The 21992-nt window shown below is 39.4% G+C and overlaps 1 protein-coding gene across 1 annotated transcript in view; it reads left to right on the plus strand.

The window, feature by feature from the left end:
* p3h2 (prolyl 3-hydroxylase 2) overlaps nucleotides 1–21992 on the plus strand; it is a 51842-nt gene that overhangs the window by 23598 nt on the left and 6252 nt on the right. Inside the window, exons 2-5 of the mRNA XM_020638921.3 lie at nucleotides 11474–11626; nucleotides 12496–12685; nucleotides 15733–15864; nucleotides 20441–20568. Of these exons, the coding sequence (XP_020494577.2) occupies nucleotides 11474–11626; nucleotides 12496–12685; nucleotides 15733–15864; nucleotides 20441–20568 (603 nt within the window). The remainder of the gene's footprint in view (nucleotides 1–11473; nucleotides 11627–12495; nucleotides 12686–15732; nucleotides 15865–20440; nucleotides 20569–21992) is intronic.

Here is a 21992-nt window from a genome sequence, read left to right on the forward strand (position 1 = left end):
GTTCGGCAGCTGACCTTATAATTATCTCTTCTGAATACCATTTTTCACTGACAGGTAAGGTTTCCCATAAGTGTGCACTTCAATGAAAAACCAACTGTTTATTTTGATTTGTGTCCATTCAGAAGGATTCATGTTTGATGGCTTCCAATCGTTTCCCAACATGTAACTCTCCTGTTGAAATGTGGTGCATTAGTGATCATTCCATAATTAGATCTAAGATGTATTTCAGCCCCCTCAGTTGAGTGTTGTGGGTATTGAGTAACATCCTTTGTATTTTGAAAAGGGCTCATTGCTACAACACAAATTGATTTCAACATGAACAAATACATTGGATATTTCTCTGGGGTATGAGGAGGCCGGACAGGGTGAGAATAGAGTGGCCGGATGAATGCTGCTATTGTCTGCTTGGGCACACAAACTCTCCCTAACACACACATTCTACACACACACTGTTTTCTATATACTGTCCTTTTTAGTGCTATCTTGAAGTCCCTTGTTTTCTGTGAATCAAAAAGTGGTCTCCTTTAGATTTAACACTTAAACATGACATCATGCTCACTTTTTCTTATTTTTCCAGCCCATTTTTACACATTGGAAAAGCTGAATGCGCCAACGGTCACGTGAGAGGGTGAACTCTGACCCCTGTCCCTGAGTGTCAAGCCCGTAAATGTTTCCTTCAAATATGCTGATTCTTGTCACAGTCGTTTGGGATGGGAAATCCCCACATCTCTGGAGCTTTTTGGGGAAACACAATGAAAGACCAAAGTGGTTTGGTTTCAGGTTATGTCCTCTGAGATAGTGGTGACTTCTGGAATAGTTACGCAAGTATTCTCAGTTGGATTATGCTTGTCAAGGCTGCACTTAAGCAACTTAAATGGTTGTCATTTCAATATCTGCATCACCTTGAGTAAAGCATGTTGTTAAAAAAAAAAACTGCAGACAATCTCAAGAAAAGGAAAACAATGTTAACTTATGTGAAAGTAATTGAATTTGAAGCTACTGTAACAAACTGTTAAATTGGCCATTTTGGTGACCCCTGTGGACAGAGTCTGTACCTCTTGTCTTTTTTACTGGTCTTGTCCTGTACATGTGCAAGAGGTATTCTGTATTGTAATCTCCCACCTGCTGTCTTTTAACAATCAATCATACCACTCACTGCACATTTTTCTTTTTCATTGTAGGTCATAGGCTGCATTCATACCTAAGCGGTTTGGTTTGAAACAAACTCTGGTGTCCTTTGTCGGATAGTTTGTTTGGTTTGTGGTGGTGTGAATGCTCCAATGAACTCTGGTGAGGACCAAAGAACCAAACTCTGGGTTCTCGGTTCGCTTCCAAGTTCATCATGAGTTTGGTTCCCCGTAGGTGAGAACGCATCACAGAACAAACAAGGGAAGTGAACCAAAATGCAGTGCATTGTGGGTTGAATTTAGCCGTCTGTAAACAATGACAAATAGGTTGCAAAACATGGCTAACGTTAGCATTGCTAACAACAACAGACTTGTGAGATCTGTGGACGTTTTTGGATTGTGTAAGTTCAAGCGAAATTCATTGTTCTGGTCAAAAAAACAAAAACAGATAACAAATTTACAAGATGTCGCTCCTTTGCACAGGTTTACAGGTTACTATCACCTTCTTTGTGAAACTTAAGCAAATAGAGCAGCAGGTGAGCGTAGCTTAGCATAAATGCTGGACTCCAGAATTGCAGGTTGAATCGTTGCAACACAACAGAGGTTTCTGAAAGAAAAAAATATGCTTGTATCTCTGGTATCCCATTTGTGGAGTCTTCAGATGTCTTGGACTAGAAAAAGGGTGTTTTTTCTACCTTTAATAAAAGATCTTTTATGTGAATGGAAAGAGATGAAGTGTAGAATCAGAGGATTGTAGCGACAAAAATAAGACTGTTGGCTAACCAGGTCTATTTTTAGACTTCTGAGAGAGAGTGTGTGTGTTAATGTATTTTTGGGAAGGAAAGAACGTCAGAGAGAGGTCGGGAGGAGGGGAGGAAGACATTATAGGTGTTTTTCCACCCAGTGTGCGCTACTTAAAACATACACACCTTCTGTTTCTCAAGCTTTCCAGACAAAGCTGGCCTTGTGTGAGCCTGAAAGTGCCCAGGAAGCCAGATCAGACATGGGAAAGTGTGTGATGGTTGACTAAGGACACAGTAGCTGCTTTGGTGTCGGATGGCCTCACACGTTAGCTTGAAGAAAAATATTGTGTATTCTCTTAGTCTTAACTCCCACAAAGCTTAACTGGGATGTAACTGGAGATGGAGATGATGATGGAAGCAGCTGTTTCCTTCTGAAGTCAAATTAAGTCAGCCGCAGGGCAGACAACACAGATGTACAAAAACCACCTCAATCTGACTGATCCAGATTAGCTCAAAATGCAGATGGGCTGTGTTTTTTTTTTTTAGCTAATCGATTGTGAATTAGTTCCACATTCAGGGTTCCTTGTGAGTTTAGGTCACTGTGGTCAAGTGTATTCGCTCATTTTCTCCCCTAATGTAAACCAGAAGCTACAGAGCACAAATGTGCAGTTAGGTTTTCGACTCTGTAGAGTAGCAGTATTATGATTCTTCCTTTGTTTCCTTTTCAATGTAAATCTCTGGCCTAAAAGTACAAATCTTTGTACAAAAAATTACTTTGAAAACCCATGCTGTTAAAAACATTCATATTGTTGACCACCTAAGACATTTGGACATAGGTACAGCAACTTCTCTTGGTTGAATTTTGAACATGGGTATTTTGGTTGTTTTACAATTTCCCTAGAGCACATTTTTCTCATGTGTTTGGTACTTTTGTGTGATACAAATTCACAAAATGTAACTTTGCTTGCCAGGAAGTTTAGGAAGCATGACAGATTAGACCAATGGAGGAAGAAGTGAAGGCTATCATGTCTGCTGTATCTTGAGGTCGTAATGAATTGTGTATGTAGAAGCGACAGTGTTGAGGTTTTTTTCATGCATTCCTTTGACATGACCTTATATGAGAAACACGCTCCGGCCCAGGGTGGAGCCAGGACAAGCAGAAAGAGGCCACTGTGCTGATCTGTCAGCAGGAATGGACAGATGAGAAAAAGAGGGGGCGATGTGATGGCGAGAGAGAGAGGAATAGAGGGAGGAATGACATGAAGGTGGAAAGAGTTTAACCTTGACATCACTAAGAGGAAAAGCTCTGCTCACGCACTATTTTATTTCCACAGCATGTGCTTAACGTGTTAGCCCTGTAGCGTGTAATGTACACCTTGGCTGGCTGGCTGGTTTCCTGGCTAGCGCGTCAGAAAACTGACTCACAGTCCAGATCTTGTGTTTAAGTGTTTGATTAGGCAGGAGAGCAAAAACAAACCACGTCAGATTCATTTAGCTGAGATCATCAAGCGACTAGTTCACACCTTCAGTGTACAGTACGGACTTTATGTTGCCCGTGTGTACAGTAAGCAGCTTGTTGTCCATCAAAGCTGCAGAGTTAATGAATAGAAAGACCTCTGGGTGCATGATTGAAAGGTTAATTTGTAGAGGCTGTAATGTTTTCCCGTCCAATTAGCTTCTCACATACATCATGAGCACTCTTTGCCTCTGTTTATGAGTGTGTGTTTTGACGTGTGCAAGTATGTGTGTCCAATTCTATGTTTCCTCCTCATCTTGTCAAATCAATACTAGTTCATCTTTTAGTATAAATTCTCGCAAAACCATAAGTAGCTTCCCAGACTTCTAAGAATTCCTGTAGTTCCTTGAATGGCTCAATGTGCTTCTTTTGAAGAATCCACTGTGGAAGGAGGTGAGCGCTTGCCTCATAAAAAAGTAATGGTAAATGGACTTAAGCTTGTATAGGACTTTTCTAGTCTTCTGACTTCTCAAACCGCTTTCTACATCGCAGGTCACACCTATCCGTTTACAACACATTCACACACTGATGGCACAGGTTGCTATGTAAAGTGTCCATCATTATTAACTAATCCCATTCATACGCCGCTAACGCAGCAGTGGGAACAATTTTGGGTTTAAGTGTCTTGCCCAAGGACACTTTGACATGTGACTGCAGGAGCTGAGATCAAACCCTGACCTTCCGGTGGAAAGAGACGACCGACTCGACCACTGAGCCACAGTCGTACAATCAGCCATTTAGGCAAACGTTCCTGTTCTGTTTCCCATGCCAGGCCTTGGTATCAATACTTTCCCTCTGCTTAGCTGCTGCAGATAACTGACACAAGCTCTGTCTATTCGGCAAAGTAATGCATGTTTATTTCTAAAGCACATTTCAGCAACAGGGCAATTCAAAGTGCTTCAACACAAGACATCTAAAGCATCATGACAAAGCCAGGGGAAAAGAAACATGAAAAGATTACATTTAAAAATCACTAAAACAGCCATTAACATCAAGTGTGTTGTTGATTTTCCTTTTTTCGACTGATCAAATAATTGTTGCAGATCTAATGATAACAAGACTGGGCATACATTCCAAGGCAACACTTACCTTACTCTGAGAAAGACATGCAAATCTAGTTTTCAATAGTCTGTTACAAGAAAAAGTTAAAAACAATACATTTTTGACCAGATAGACACCAGTTTTGGTAGCTGACACTTGTAAACAGTGTGCAGCAGCCAAACTTGCAGTAAAGGAAGAAGAAACAACCTCTTACTCAAAGTCTTTCTTGCCCCAATGTGCTTTGAAAAACTCGATTCAGTTATGATAAAGCTCACCTCATGTTGTGTCTTAGCTGCTGAAATGTTTGTCTCTGCAATGTCCTCCTTTAACACAAACACTGCTCTATTTTAGCTGTAGATCCAAGAACGGAACACTATGTGGTTTACTTGATTGTTTTTTTATGGTTGAATACTTTCGGACAAATTTGGCTCAAATCCTCAACATCATGATGCCAATATTGGTTTAGTGGTAGAAAACGTGCTGTTGGTCTGGTCAGAAAGAAGGACCACTGTGTATAAACAGGAGTAAATATTCCTCCTGTTAAAACTCTCCAAAGATGATACATACAAACAGACAGATAGCTGGGATGTTTAAGAGCTCCTGGAAGTGAAAAATTGTTCTTTCTACTTAATGTCAACAGGTGGACGTGGCCTTTTTGGGACCCGAAATTCATCCGGTTGTTTATTTGTCATAGTATGTAAACACACCGCCCTAAAACATCTCACGCAGGAATGAGAGAACTTTTCTGCCACGCATTACTAAACATCTCTGTATCTAATCCACGTCTCCAAAGCAGACACCACTTTCACTCCTTCACTGGCCTTAAAACTGTTGTTGTACAAGGACACTGTTATCACACTCGCAGATGTTTCAGCTGGATTGAGTCCTATGCAAAGTGGTATGAGGACTAACCGTAGCCAGGAATAATCAAATGCACCTTTACAAGAACGGTCAGTCACATTTAAGAGGGCTATATACAGTATAGGTATTTAACTGCAGCTGTTCGATATTTTTGGAATCATGGAGACTTAGCTAGAATTGAGGCAGAAAATGGTTTTAATGGTGTGGTCCTTTTAGGCTAATCCATTTTAAGGATTATTAGGAAAACAACTATAAACAGTCTTTCTACATTATTGGAATGTGTGATTATATATATTTTTTTACAGGTTATTGCATTTCATTATTGGATGCATTAGCATTTCCTCACAACAAAAAGATGACCCATATGTTTCATTCTCTCCTGAGGCATGTAGAGGTGCACATCTTGTTTAAAGTCAGTTTGAATGTTGGCTTGTCTGTTCCAGAAAGTTTGAGAAATGGTTGGTCCAGCCATCACTCAGAAAGTTTTTAGGAGAAGGAAAAGTTTAAACATATAACAAGTTTGTTTATGTTTAGACCCTACCAGGAGGTCTGAAGAACACTCTGTGTAACCTTGAAATCCTCTCTACATTTGGACTCCTCCTGATTTATTGCAACTGTTCTTGTGTCCAGTGTTAACCTGAACACTAACCTCTGTCTACTTCACTGGAGTTTCTTCACCTCATAAACCGTAAAAACTCTTTCAAACAGATCCTCTCTGAAGTATTCAGGACTGCGGTTGCCAGGCTTGACCACTTGTTGTCAGTTCCTCTCTCATTTTATGGGTGGTAGTTCTGCCCCCGACAAGCCATCTGTGTATCCGTTTCCAGGGCTGTTTGTACCTTTGCCATACAGCCTTTTTCACAACACCATTTCTGCGTCCGTGGCGCCAGCCCAAGCCTGTTTACATACCTGGGAATCAAGCAGGAGGCCCAGCGGCATGCAAATGTACGTTTGCCTTGGCACAGATCAGTGCCCACATCAAGAGCTGGTCTCTGAGAGCAGCAGGGCGGTCCAACAGCTTGAACACTGGTCGCCCTTTAATGAGAAGGGCAGACTGAGGGCTCACACTGAGTGATAATTTTTCACCTCTACAGGTGCTGCTTTGAATTCCATGTCAGAGGGAGGAAAAATGTACTCATAGGGTACACGATGTAGTCTTCTGAATTGATTCAAAGATTTGATTTGAATGGCAGGCTTTTAAGTGTTGGTGTGAGTTTAAATCCTGAGTAGATTCATGTGGAGTAAATTAAATATTTCTGATGTGTAGTGCTAGCTCCGTAACATTTTCCTGCTTCCATTTTTGAAGCAAAGCAGTAACAAGTAGAACGCAATTAGAGATACTTAGAACAGCAGCATTAGATTCAAAGTGTGGTTTAATTTGTGACTTTGTTGAAAAAGATGAATTAAAGGGGAAATCTGGGAAGCAACAGCAAAACCATGTGATTGTCCAGTGTTGCACTGTCACTTTAAACCTGTGAGGGATTTGGCCCTCTCATCCTGAGGGGCTGATAAGGCTCTTCAGTTTGCACAGCTTTGATGTATGACCATGTGTTTTCAATTCAGAATCTCCAAGCTTGTCTTTTTTTTTTTTTGACAGTTTTGAAATTTTACTCCGACTCCCAGAAATCAGTCTCCTTAAGTGGGCCATGCAATGAAACATACACCAGTTGATCTTTTTTTCATCTGACCTACTGTTCCAGATGACTCCTGCAGAGGGTTATTATTTCTTAGCTTAGACATAGTAGATCCATCATAAGCAATATTTTGAATACCTTCCTTTACTATTTTACCTTTATCTCTTAGAAAAGTTAGCCTGGACTGTATAACCCCTATGATGGAAAAAAAAAGAGGAGAAAAATACAGTGAAGCTCCCATGTTCAAGGTTTTTCTTGCTTTGACATTGTTGTCTTGACAGTGTTGGACAGTAGATCTGGCAGTGTCAGACCACAGCTGTGTTTGTGCTGGGATGGTGTCCTGGAGAAAAACCCTGTAGCATGAGCCCAGTTATCTCCTGAGGGCCAGAGGGGGGTGGAAGTGAGTTCATTTCTGTGGATGCAGACCGATGCAGACTAGCCCCCCCCCCCCCATCCACCCTTACATTCCCCGCTCCTGTTCCCCATCTCTGCTGTGAGCGATGGTGTTTTGTCTCCCTGACTCTTAATAAAACATACCGCCAGATGATTATCAAAGCCAGAGATCCAAATCGTCCATAGTATCTCCTCGGAGAATATATTTTTCCTGAATTATCTCAGGACGACTTCTTCAGGCATGCAGCAGCAGACGCATGACAGAGCTGGATTGTGTGCTTGAGGTTGCACCATAAGATAGAGAAAAAATTCAAACCACGGAAACACTTACACTGGTTTCATCACTGTTTAAAGCCTTCCAAGCTTTCTGCTCAAGTGTTGCAATACGTTTGTGGGTGTCATTTACTTCTCTTTATGCATTGGTATATGTACAGTAATTCATTATTTCACAATTTCTTTGTGATGAAGTCAGGGGCGTGTCCACTGTGGTGGCTCGCCTGGCGCACTGACTTATTCAGGGGTGGCGTAATGTTTGTGTGCGCACACAGGCAATTGAATTAAATTGTTGTGACCCTTGTATGCCCACTAATGATACTTGTAAGTAACAGTAATTTTGCAGCGTAAAAATCATCTTAGCTTGATTCTTTAGAAAAAGGACATTCAAACATTCAACATTCAAAAACGTAAATGTGTGCACAAAGTCAAAAACTTTTAGTAGTTCGAAAATTGCATGCAAACGAGTAAACATTGTCGAACTTGCAAAAATACATTTATTGGCAATTAGGTCCATCACAAATTAGACAGTGTGAATGAGTTTTTGTTTTGACATTTTTATGAAAAGAGTAAACTACTGATAACTGATAGTACCACCATTGTCCTGTTTAAAACAGCCAGAATAGGTGATTTATGCTTAAGTCCTGCCTCTGATTAGACAAATAGCCAATCATAGATTAAGTTTTTGCGGTGGCCAACTAGAACTCAAGGAGGGCCCATGCCACTCCTTGCCACCCTTCTGGACAAGTGAAGACATACGCCTTACAGCTTAACCAGATGAATTCGAAAAATAACTCCACAAATCGCATCTAAACTGTAGCAGTAGGGTTTTTGCAGGTTTTAAGAAAAATTTAAGAAACACACTTCTTCCTAGATGCATGTCTAGGAAGAAGTGCGTTTTATCATCTAATTTTTTCAGTGAAAGACGTTCTTCGTATTAGATGTTTGAGTCCTTCTTCAGTTGTAACACAAGGGACCTTATATATGTCCTTTCATGTGCCACTAACAAACCCTGGCTCTGTATGGCTGTATGGTTGATCAGTCAAGCTGTGAGTCTCTTGTGTTCCAGCCAGTTTATCAGACTGGGAATGCACTCGATGCCATCACTCTCTGCTTGGCCGTTTCAGGGGAATCCAAGCACGTCCTGCTGGCCTTTTCTCCCCTGCCTGTTTGTTCTGCTGCAACATAAAAGAGACACAATTTAGTCTGACACGGGAGTCATTCATCAGAAAGACGTGGGTTTTATTTAGAGGAAAATATTTTCTGCTTCTTCTATCAGAGCAGTTCAGTACGTGTTTTATGATGCATTGTGCAGACTTTGTTGAAACTGTTCCACCTCCCCCGTAGAAAACAAAGAGCTGTGTTTTCGTATCTACGTGGGTTCATGCAGACAAGGTCATTGCAGTCTTAAATCAGGGTCCCACATCTTTGATTATAAGTGGGAATTTCCTAAGTTTGATCTTGCTTTGAAGGTTTGTTGTATTTACTAAAGAAATACAAATGTTTTTGTTGCAACAAATGTCTTCCTGGAAAAGATGAACTAATAAATGAAGTCTGCCTTGACTGTCAGGAGAGAAAATGTGAGACAAATGATCTGCTTGAAGATTTCACCTGCAAGGATCATGAAGGATTTAAACAAATGCAACACAGTGATACCATGTCAGAGTTAGTGTTTCTGTAAGAGACATCTAATCATTCACAGAGAGTGAACTCTGTCTCTACATGGTCCTCTTTCACCCCTCTGTAACTGTCTTTTTTATTTTCAGCATGTTATCCTCGTCCTACCCGTGTAGCCCCTCATCTCTCTATAAAACACGATAAACACCTTTTTAAAATGTTACAGATAGAATGTTAAGATGAGATTCCTGCTTAGGTTCATGGAATAAACTTGTTTGGGGTTATTGTACAAGATGATTGTGTATCTTTGAGAATATGAATGTCACCCAAGTTGAGGCTTGAGCATAATTAGGATCTTGTCTGATGAGGACCAAACAAGTTCTGATGGTTGACTTCTTGCAATATGATGAATGTTTAAAGTGATAAAAGCGTATCTAACTAAGTGCTACAAGAGACATCTGTGATCTTCCTGTCTGAATAGACCTCTGTGTTTCAAATGTTGTTCTCTTGACTACTTTCAACCTGAGCTTCTTAAAGTAGACGCTGAAGTGATAGACATTAGGGCTCTATTGTACATTTTGTGTTTTTTATTTTTTATTTTTTATATCTTACATTTTTAAATTCTATTTTATATATTGTAATAGCTTCTTATACTGTATTATTTAAGTTGTTGCTAGTTCTGCTTTATGTCTTTGTTAATTGTTTAGCACCAATACACCAAGTCAAATTCCTTGTATGTGTAAATGTACTTGGCAATAAACCCCGATTCTGATTCTGATTAATAGGAACGGTTACCGTAAACCTCAAAATAAGGTCATTCAGTATGATGTTTTCTTAGATTTTTAAAATGACCTCTGAGACTGAACGTTGATTGACAAACATAGAAATCCTGACAGGTGGAAATTCTAGCTAGAGAAGGAGTTGTAAGTTAATTAAGTGATTAGACAATCAACTAAAAAGTTATTCCTCAACTATTTAGCCACTTGATATATCGATTTAGTCATTTTCTGAGAATTATTTAAAAATGATAGGTTTAAATTTTAAAATAAGAAGTGTCTGCTTTTTTCTTTCACTTCACTTTGTAAAATAAATATCTGAGCTGATCAATTTCCAGACTTGGTCCGCACTGGGACTTGAACCAGTGACCTTCAGGTGCACAACCCAAGTCTCTGCAGACTTAGCTACTTCCCCCCTTATGCTTACCCTTTTAGGAGCCTTTTATATAATCAAATTGTCATCCTATGAATCTTGAAATACCTTTATATATATATAGAACTACTGCATCATCTGCATTGCTTCCTAATTTTCTTTTGTATGTTTGTTATTAAGGAGAAGAAAACGCCAAATAATAATCACATTATTGGCATGAATGTCCTGCAGCTCACATCAGTTTTGGCCCAAAAAACAACTTTAAACACGCTCCCAAGTGTACACCATATAAAATCCACTTTCTTTTTCTGTTTGGCTCGCTTTATCAGTGAACAGCTGCCAGCTCTGATACATTACAGCTGCTGTTTTTCAGCCTGTCTATCTCTCAGCCACTCACTGGACACGGTCTGCACTGTTTCAGTATCACTCACAAACACATACATTCTAACTAACTTGTCTCTGGGTTTCTCTGCTTCTTCTCTCATGTGTTTACGTTTTATGAATTTCTCAAGAGGAGGATGACATTGCGTTGCTTGTTATTCCATTCAGTTACTCCCTACATCCATAATGTTGATATGCTTTGAGTGCAGAGACCTTATCCATCATGTTAGCTGTATTGTGACAGCTCTCTTTAATGACAGGATGTGGAGGGGAACTGTAAATCTGCTCAGTTCTTCTCTGGGTTAATGATTTCAAACTCTGAAGTATTACTTATTTTAAGTGGATGCTAAACTACTTTCCATGGATCATATTTTAAGAAGCCTCAGATGACTCCTCTTTGGGCGACAAGTAGTCTTTTGTTCATGTGGAAGGCTCTGATTTTCCTCACTGTCTAAAAGCAGTTTAGGGGGGTAGACTGTTTCTGTTCAATTTGCAAAATCTAGATTCACATACTTTAATATTTTAACAAAAACCACACATTCTTATGTCTTGTGCTTGTGCAAATAAGCATAAACCTTCTTAATGCTTTTACATTTGTACTTACTCAAAATGTTACGATGGACTTTAACAAACTACAAGTACACCGTTTTAAAACAGTGATCCAGAATTCTCAGCCACAGTCTGTTCTGTTATCATTGTAATGACGTGTCCTCTCTCTCTGTCTCTTCCTCTCTCTAGTTAAAGCAGCCTGACAAAGCAGCAGCGGCAGCTCACACGTATTTCCAGGCCAACCCTGAACATGTGGAGATGGGTCAGAACCTGGAGCAGTATAAAGACCTGCAGGGCGTTCAGGAGGAACACTTTGTGGACCGAGAGGCTCGGCCACACCAGGTACAAACAAGAATCAATATGTCATTTCTGATTTAGAGACACGTTCTACTTCCATTCTTCCCTGAAGAGAAAAGTAAAGCTTGTCTTGCTGTATAACGGCTCTTTGTGTTAATGGCCCCTGCAGTTCAATGAATGGAAACTCATTTAGGCCTCTTTAGAGCCGGTTGCCGTGAAACCCTGAATGCCAAAGTGCTTTGAATTCTCTGTGTGCAGATACATTTCCAGTTTGTCACCCTTTGTCACCCCCTCTCATCCATTCATCCCTCTTTGCCCATCTATTATTTCTTTATCTGCAAGTCAAGCTCATACAAGTTGCTACAGAACCTCCAGAAGCTCCGGCTAAGCTTTAAAGCAGGACTGACTTCAGTTTACTCATAACTGCATCCTGTTGTTATAGATGCATTTATTTGCATTAAAAATCTCTATATTTTTTTTCACATATTTTTAGTGGTGTACAGTATGTTTTTATGGAGTTTCTTCTTTTGGCATTTTATTTGTGGGAGCAGCTTGTTTACTTCCCAGCAAGAAAATGTTCATTATAGTACAATACATTATTATATATTTAATCTTATAGAATTTATATTGATGGAAAAATACAGTCATACTGGCAGCCCCCCCTTTCCTCTCCACTATGTTGACTGCAAACAAATGATCATTACTGCAGCAGGAAACAGGATGTGCACCACAGGACTTATTGAAGCTTTTATGAGCCAGCTATTGAATTACTATACTGTAAAAAGTGAGCAACAAATATTGGCTTTAATGAAAATCTCAGGGATAAATCATCAATATATGAATATTTTGAAGAGCTTTGCAGACACCAAAGGTCAGAAATATTGATCCTGTCGTCCCTCTTTCCTCCCGGTCAGCACTCCTTCACAGCAGCGGTGAGGCTGTATGATAGAGGCGACTATGACAGAGCCATTGCCCTCTTTGAGGAGGCTTTAAAGGAGTATTATAAAGCGGACATGGAGTGTCGGGCCCTGTGTCAGTGGCCGCAGAAGTTTGAGGCCCACGACCACCTCCGCTACAGATACAGCCTTCATGAACTCATATCAGGTAAGTGCTTTAGTCATTTTTAAACATTTACTCATCAAGTCTTTATTAGAAACAGGACTTTTTTGTTTGAACTTATTTGAGATGTTATATGTGTAATATACAGTACATTGCTGGAGCATCATGATGTCTTAGTGTTTATAATGCAGACCATATATCATAATGGTAAAATCAGGTTAAATTCTTGCATGCTTTTCCTATTCTCCTAATCTTGTCTTCTTGTCATGGCCCTACTGCCCACCCACAAAAGGTCTAAAATGCAAGAAAAAAACAGGGACTGTTATTAACTCTCAAACTCCGAATTTTGTGACCAATACAGTATTTGTTTTTCTCAGCCACCAAACTTTTCCTGGAGCACGTTGTGTTGAAATACAGAGTGCCAAGTGTTTTGGCTTGAATTTGTTATTGATGAAAAGGTATATAAACGTCTAACTGTAAACACATCAGAGAGGATGGATTGGTAGACAATGGAGCTGGGAACACACAGTGTAATTCTTTAGTAAAGACAATTGTTTCCAGAAAAACAAGTTTTTTCTCCACAATCCTGCATTAGTTTTTTTATCGGTGCATGGTTTGCTACAGCATTGACCTCCTTGATAGTTAAATTAGCTGACAAATTGTCAACAGAAAACAAAGGAGCTGCTCTTTTAATTTATTACATATTCAAAACACAGGAAACAGTCTGATCCACATGTTCTGCTCTGAAACAACAAGGCTGTCTAGATAAATCAAACTTGAGTAAAAAAATAAATTTAAGCCACAGTTATTAAAAAAATTGGACGAATAGGGAAAACAGACATAATTCTATTTCCACACGAGTCATCATTTTAACCCATCACAGACCCTTTATGGTCACATGACTTGATGATACCTTTCAGATAGCGGTGTAAAAGACTCATGCAGAACGTCCTGATGGCCAGCCGCCCCTACTCCTAACTGCACCACTATTTTGACTCCAAAGCTCACATTGTTTAAAAAGTGTTATGCTAGTAGGAGTCTGAGTTCTCTTTATTGTGTCTCTGAAAAGAACGAGGCATTTTTTGATGTGGAGGGATGTATTTACTCAGCACAAAATTCTTCATCATTATGCAGTTATAAAGTTACACATTTACATCAAACATAGTCAGTGGTGCCTTTCTGAGACAAATCAGTCCTTTCTCTCTTGAAGTGGAAGCAGGTTTCATGCAGTAGCTCCATGCAGTGTGTGTTGTCTCAAATATATACAGCCTAGCTGAATAAACACAGAAGAGACTGCTAAAGAGTTTTGTCTAGGCTTTGTTTAACTTACAATCAGGGGATTATTTTACATAGCACCACAAAAGCAGAGTCTTTGATTATGATGTTTATTTCTGTTAAGATGTAGGAAATCAAATCTGTAATGTGAGTTTAATAAAAGAGGAATGATCTTAAAGAATTACTTTCAGGATTCAGATTCTGGCCCAAAACATTTACATCTCTACTCCTCGGAGACCTTTTAAAAGTCTTAACAGACCAAAACTCTGCTGTACACACACACACACACACACACACACACACACACACACACACACACACACACACACACACACACAGACAAGCATGCTCTCATCCTTTCTGCTGGATCAACTTGAGGAAATGCTACGTAGTACCCCTGAAAGTAAAAATAAAACAAAAAAACATTAAGATTTATCACTACCTGAGGAACAACAGGAACATTAGAAAAAAACATTTATTGGACCTACTTAATAACAACTGGGACAAACAGACTGTTGGACATTTGATTTGAGTTGACAAGTCAAGCTCACTCATGATGAATGTTAAAAAGAAAGTGGACAACAGGAGACAAGAAAACCTGATATATTACCACTGATGCACCTCAAGAGCAATATTCAACATCTGTTTTATACATAGCTCCCATCATCAGGCCACATTTTAAAAGCTCTCATCTTCAGAGGGAATCTTTATAGTGCACAATAGATTTTTGGATCATTCTATTGATCGTTTATTTATTACTTTATTTTCTTTTATTTGAAGACTTGTTGTTTGTTGGCAGTCAAAGGAAATTCGTCTCATGATTTCAACCCCTTGAGCTGAAGATCAGCTATTGTTTATTCCCAATTAACAGCCTCTAATGTTTACAAGTCATTCATTATTTCAGCTTATTTCCAAGCTTTAATCAGAGTTGTGTTCTAAAGCTGAGCTGATTAAATAGTGATGATCTCAGCAGAGTTTAAAGCTGTGAGCCTGATATCAAACTGTACAAAGTGACCATTATTGAACTGATGCTTTTCACACGGTCTTGTAACTGAGTCGATAGTTATAACACTTCAGACCTATAACAATCTGTAACTGTATAAACACTCAGCAACAACAACTGGCTGTTGTTTCTTTTTTTATAGTAATCAAAATCAGCATTATGTTTTTAGAACAGTATTCATTATAAAGACATTTGATTACAAAATACAGATCATGTTTGGACATATTCCTGCAAGAGAAAGTGTGACCTTTTTAATATCAAAATACTGTATATCCAAACATTTTACATTTAAGCATGACACCATTTTAAAAAAAAAAAAAAAAAAAAAAAAAAAAAAAAAAGCTACATCTTTCCTTTTTTTTCTCTTTCCATGTTATTAAAATGAACAAATTTGGTGAGTCTTTCATGTTCAAAGTTGCAGATGTATACAATATTAAAATGTTTTGCCTTTTGCAGCTCCTGCTTTGCTGCAGGTGGATTTTGATTTAAAGTGTTTTTTAAATGAATGTATTAATTTTCTAATCTCCTGGATATTAGACCATATTCTTGCTTCAAAAAGACAAATAACATGTACATTAGATTGCAGATCTTTAATGCTGTGTAAATAAATATTTATTCCAGGATCCTCACACTGTCTTCATCTCCATCATGTTAACTACTGTATTTAAACACTGATATCAAAGCTCAAACCAACATTTACATAGCACCTGCCAACAAGGAGCCAAATGCAAAGTTCACAAATTGCATTGCATCCTACCTAAAGGATATGTTGATCTAAAAACTAATCCGATCTTTTTTTTCTTTTTTTTTGCAGATCACTTCACTCAGGTGCTGCACTGTGAACACGAGTGTGTTCGAGACCTGGCCACCCGGCCGGGCCGCCTCTCACCCATGGAGAACTACCTGCCTCTGCACTACGACTACCTGCAGTTCGCCTACTACCAGGGTCAGTTTACAAAGTTTTTTTTTTATTTTTTTTATGGGACAAAAACAGAAACTGAATGCATATTCAAACATTTTGATGGCCATTCTGTCTACCTGTTGTAATTAAGAGCTAAGAGGACAGACACACCCAAAGGTCAAACACAACACACACACACACACACACACACACACACACACTGCAGAACTCACAGTGACCACAAAGAGTAGCAGACAGGTTGAGTCAAGGATCAAAACATTGACCGCACCCTTTATAAATGTCAATGTTGAGTTTGAGCAACATTTATTCGGGTGTATCCAGTCAGCTGCTCCTACAATAGGTGGGTTTGTTTTCTTTCATGTGTTTTTATGTGTGTCTCAGTGATTGATTGATTGATAAATGAATATCCTTCAGTCCTCTGTTGTTAATAAACACCATGACAAGCTTTTGTAGACAAGTGTGTTGGCATGGAAACAAAGTGTATCATTAAAGACAGTGGGCTGAGTGGATGTGAGATCACCAGATTATACTTAATGACCCATAAACATGTGGCTCTAATAAAACAGTGGATAATTTGGGTCTCTGCAAACACACTGAGTGAATACTTTGAACAGCCGATGGGTGTGTGTGTGTCTGTGCAATTCTGTGGAAGCCTGGAAAGCTTCTTTTTACCTTAGGGTTTGTTTGTCACAGTGAGTCAGTTATGCTGTTTGTATTGTTAAGGTGTAAATTGCTCACAGCTCATAGTGTATCCATGGTCATAAAATCAACAACATGTTTATGTTTATTAAGTTACATTTTTTTCACTTTTGGGTGTTGTTTAACCACATATGATAAGCAAATGTAATTATTCCCAATGCTTTAAAGGCGTCTGTTGTTACCACATACAGTTTTTTGGAGGCTTTTCTGAATACAAATGTCCCCCGAACGTGCATGAGCCTGCCGGTTAAGAACACTTGCAATTTATCAACACTGATTACCTATTGATGTTCTTATGAAAGATGTCCACATGCTTGAGAAACACAGACTTTTTTGTTCTTATGCACACTCTAAATGTATTCGTAAGACAGAATTGTGATCATTTTCAACACACTGTTGATAAACGAGGGACCAGGACTGCTTTACTTAAAGAAGAAGATTTAGTATAATTGATATAGAAAGCAACACAGTGTGCTTCACATAGGCAAATGCATGCATAAATATAAAAAATAAATATGAACATAAAGACAACACACACAACCTGTTAGGTATATACACAAGCAGTTAAAGTGGACAGAAGCCCAACCTTATTGAGAAAAATTAAATGATCGATGACCCTTGACAGGTTGATTAACTTAAAAATAAATGTTTAAGTCTCTATTTAAGTTAAGTGATAGGGTATTTCTGATAATGCTTAGTAGGGCATCTTTGATATTTGCGAGGGACAACAAGGAGACCACTAGCTTGTGGGCTTGTATGGTATGAGCAATTATTTTATATATTTGGTGTGAGGGCCAACGTTAAAACGAACCGTTAAAAATATATTTTTTATATCAATTTTGGAGTTTAAGAACGAGGGTGATGTGTTTTCATGGTCCTGGTTAAAATATGTGCAGCAGAATTCTGTATAACCTGGAGTTGTTTCATGGAGTTTTGAGGGAGTCCAGAAAAGGGACTATCACAATATATCTTCTATAATATGTGTTATATGCTTGAAATAAAAGTATGATGTAGTTTTTCTACAAAATAGCTTTTTTCAACCAGAACAATTTGAAAATAATCAAGAACTCAATGTTTAAGATTATAACACTGCAAAAAAAACCCAAAAAAACATTACCTTTGCTTTTATTACATGTGCTCTGGACCCAATACTACCAAGCCTCCTACAGAACAATTCCTCTACACTTAATGCTGCAGTTATGCATATCATCGACTCCCCTCTGTCAATGAATTTGTTCTCCACTGCATTCAAGCAACTCTGATCACCCAACTGTTCAGAAACCCACACTCAACCCAGCCCAGGTTGAAAACTACAGACTTCACTTCTGCCCTTCTGTCAAAAATACTTAAGCCTTATAACTTAATACTTACTTTAATTAAGTCTCTGAGTTCCTGTCCAGAAAAGATCTGTTTGACCCAAATCAGCCAGGCTTCAAGCGGGGCCACTCTACTGAGACTGCACTCCTGTCAGTCGGTTCTCAGTTCTATTGCTGCTAGACCTGCCTTCTGCCTTTTACACAGTCAACTATGAAATCCTCCTCTCTACGCTCTCTGAACTTGACATCTCAGGATCTGCCCTCTGTTGGTTTGTGTCCCTCCACAATTTATCCACTGGGGTACCTCAAGGGTCAGTGCTTGCTCCCCTTCTCTTCTCCATATACACCACCTCACTTGGTGCAATAATTCGCTCTCATTGCTTCTCATACCACTGCTTTGCTGACGATACCCATCCCAGATTCTTGTCATTCTTGACAGACAATGTTACAGTCTCAGCAAGTATCTCGTCATTCCTTGCCGATATCTCTAAATTGATGAATAAACACCACCTTAAACTCCACCTCTCAAAGACTGAGCTCCTTGTCATCCCAGCCAGTCCCTCAATGCAACCACAGATCAATATCCAGCTTGGTGAAACCAAACTCATGCCCACAAAGTCTGTCTGGAACCTGGGTGTCATGATTGATGGCCAGCTAACATTTAAGTTTCAAGGGGCCTCAATCCCCTGGTCATGGTGATTTGTCCTGTACAATATCATGAAGATCAGACCTTACCTGTCAGAACATGCTACGCAGCTTTTGATACAGGCCCTTGTGATATCACGCATTGACTATTGCAGCTTCTTCTTGCAGCAAGTCTTCATGCAGCCACTATCAAACCCCTGCAGATGATACAAAACGCACCAGGGCAACTGGTCTTTAACCTACCCAAAACAGCACGTCACTCATCTGTTCATCTCCCTCCACTGGCTCCCAGTTACCGCTCACATCAAATTTAAAATATTGCTGCTCACTTATAAAACAGCAACCTAAATTGCCTGTCAGCACATGTGTTGTATTGGACTTTGATGTTGTTTCCTCCTCTCTAGATCCTTGCTTGTTTTGTACCTATTCTCTGATCTTTCTCGATTTTGGATAAAAGCATCTGCTAAAAATGTATTGTAGTATTGTATGTAAGAGAGAAGCTGTACATGTTTACAATTGTAAGTCAATTCAAATGGAAGCAGGGTTTAAACTTATCCTGAATCCTTTGTAGTTTAGTGTGTGCTCTAAACATTTAATGTGGAACAAAATCGCCTTGTATGGCTAATCGACTGCACAGGAATGATAAATGTCTTAACACACCTTAATCATGGATGCGTCTGAATGCGTTTTTTTTATTAAAGTCCTTTCTTTTTAACTGGTTATGTAACTGACTGAAATTCATAGTGATACCTCTTTATGACTTTTAAAAGCAAAGGAGGCCATCAAGGAAAAGATTTATTATTTCCATATAGTCAATTTTAATGCCTTTAACCGCTGCCACAGGGTAGGTGCCAAAATCATCACGAACCTCAAGCTCTCTCTGAGGAGCTTTAAGGATTAGATTCAATTTTCAGCAACATGTTGCATGCATCAATTACAGAAGTATGTGTCATTATTCATATTTCTATACCAGCAGTCTTTGTACAAAATGATTAAAACAATGGAAGTTATTACCTGCCAGCAATCTGAGTGCTGAAACAGGCATCAGCATGGAGTCCAGCTGTGTTGCATTCACACACCACACTGCAGCAGTGGACGTTTGCCGTCACTCAGCAGCTTCTCAATATGCTTTTGATACTTTAGTTTCCTAAATAAATCCACAGAGACATGTTTCTGTTTGACTGAGCTCAGGTCTCCAGACTGTCATTGACGTGGGAGCACACATAGCTGACAGCAGCAGATACACCGCCCCAGCTTCAGCCAAGAAGGGAATTCTCTGATTAACCCTGAATCTTTACAAACTAGTGGAGAATATGTTTGTGTGTGCGCTTAACAGCAGTATTGTAGAGTGAGCGTGTGCATATGCTGACTTAAGTGTTTGTGGATTTGTCTTTGAATGAGTTCATAGTGTATTAAAGTGTTTGCATATTTGATCCAGCTGTCCATTTGTCTGACTTTGTCAGTGACGTGTGTTTTCATGCTTTTCCAGCTTGTTAAACAGAGTACAGATTCTGCTCTATTGGCTTTGGAATGACAACCGTGACAGATTCATTTCCACATGACACAGACACACTGGTCCTTTAGTCTGTTGCTTAGCAGCTCTGTAGGAAACAGCACAAACCAAACGCAGATCATGTTCACCTGGCAAGATCTGCGGGTGTGTCAGTGTGTCTGTGTGTGTGTGTGTGTGTGTGTTTGTGTTAGGGTGTGTGTGTGGGTGAGATCGCAGCTCCTTTAAGGTGCACTGTTGAGCGTTCCTGCAAAAAGAGTTAAACTTACAATCAGTGTCACTCATCAAAACGTTCTTCATGTCCAACAAACAACTCCACAGGATACCTTTGCTTTTGTTCATTTTTTCACCGAAAAATTAAACCACTTCTTTTTGTCCCTCTCTCTCTCTCTCTCTCTCTCTCTCTCTCTATCTCTCTCTCTCTCTGCAGTGGAGAAGTTGGAAGAGGCCTTGCAGTGCGCTCTGACCTACCTGTTATTCCACAAAGAGGAGGAGTTTGTTACAGAAAACGTGGAATACTACAGAGAGACACTGGGACACAACGGCAAGCCAAGAGAGGTCAGGGTCTACCAACAGTTATCAATGTGTGGGGAGGGGTTCAAATGATGGATAGTTTGTTATCCTTCACTATTGTTTCTTACAGACATTTTGTATTTTTAGAGTGGTAATAAGTCTATGAACAATAAGCTAGCTCTCTGTGAAAGAAAAAGTGGATAACTATCAAACTGAAGAACTTTGACAGAAAAGTATGTTTTTCAGAGTTTCCCTGTGTACTCGAATATAGACGGAGACGAACACTACAACATGAACAGCAAGCAAGTGGTAAAACACGTGTTGTAAGAACGAAAAGCAATAAGAAAATAAATTTTCAAATTAGACAAATAAGTGGAATGTTTATACAGACATAATTCACTGATAGAAGCAAGAGGACCAAGCTTTTAATACTTGAACTATCTGAAGATCAGATGTTATGGAAAGTTTCCCTACAAAAGCTTCTTTGCTCTCAAAGTTAAGCTAGCTGGATGGATAGGAGAACTTTAAACATCATTAACTATATTTCAGTTTTCAGTATGTTTAACAATAAAGGATTTAGATTTGTAGCAAAGAGTTTTTTTAAATTAAATTCTTAAAGAACAGCTGTAATGTTATGAGGCCAAAACTAATAATTTGAGCAGGAAATTGAGTGGAAAAAGCATTACAATAAAAAGAGAGAGTGTAGGAAACTACTTCAGCAGAGGTGAGGAAGGGGAGAAGTGTGCAGGGAAAGAGGCTGGCTAGGAAAAGCACCGGTTTGAGAAAAAAAGAGAAGACAGGAGGCAGCGGGCCGTTAGCTGTGTTTCTTGGATGAACTTGCTACTTGCTGCTTGGCAGCAGTTGCTTTTTAAAATGTATTTTGACTTTTATATGTTCTCCATCCAGCTGGAAGAATTAAACCTTTTTTTTCGTCAATGTGTTTTTACGACAATATATTTTTGCCTTTAGTTTTGCTTGCCCCCTGGTTTTCACAACATCCTGAGTAAATAAAAGGCTGAATGTCTGCATGCTACAGAACATTTTATTTAAGTCTAGCTTCTTGTTGGCCACTTTGTCCTTCTTAAAGTCTGATCAGTTACTATGAAAAGTCAAGCAGTGCCTTGTTTAAGTCCCAAGTCCCAACCACACAACCTCTTTTTCCTGGAAAGCCTGGTACTCATTAGAGCAGCGAGGCTCCCAGCAGGACTGTGAGAATGTGTGAGCATTTGTATGAGTGTGTGTATGAGATAAAGGAAGGCCGGAGCAGAGGCACTACAGGTCATGCTTATGTTTTCTCATAGCTTACATTTTTCAAGCCCTCAAGTTCTTCCAGTCCCGTCAGCTTGCAGTACAGTCGTTGCGTTGGCCGTCAGATCGCCCCTCTCCTCTCTGCGTCCTCTCCCACCTCCCCCGCCTCAGGGAGCTCATTTACAGAGAGTTAGATCTCAGTGCCAACTTCGACTGCCTCC

The sequence above is a fragment of the Labrus bergylta genome, chromosome 6, assembly GCF_963930695.1.
Source record: "Labrus bergylta chromosome 6, fLabBer1.1, whole genome shotgun sequence".
Classification (NCBI taxonomy): domain Eukaryota; kingdom Metazoa; phylum Chordata; class Actinopteri; order Labriformes; family Labridae; genus Labrus; species Labrus bergylta.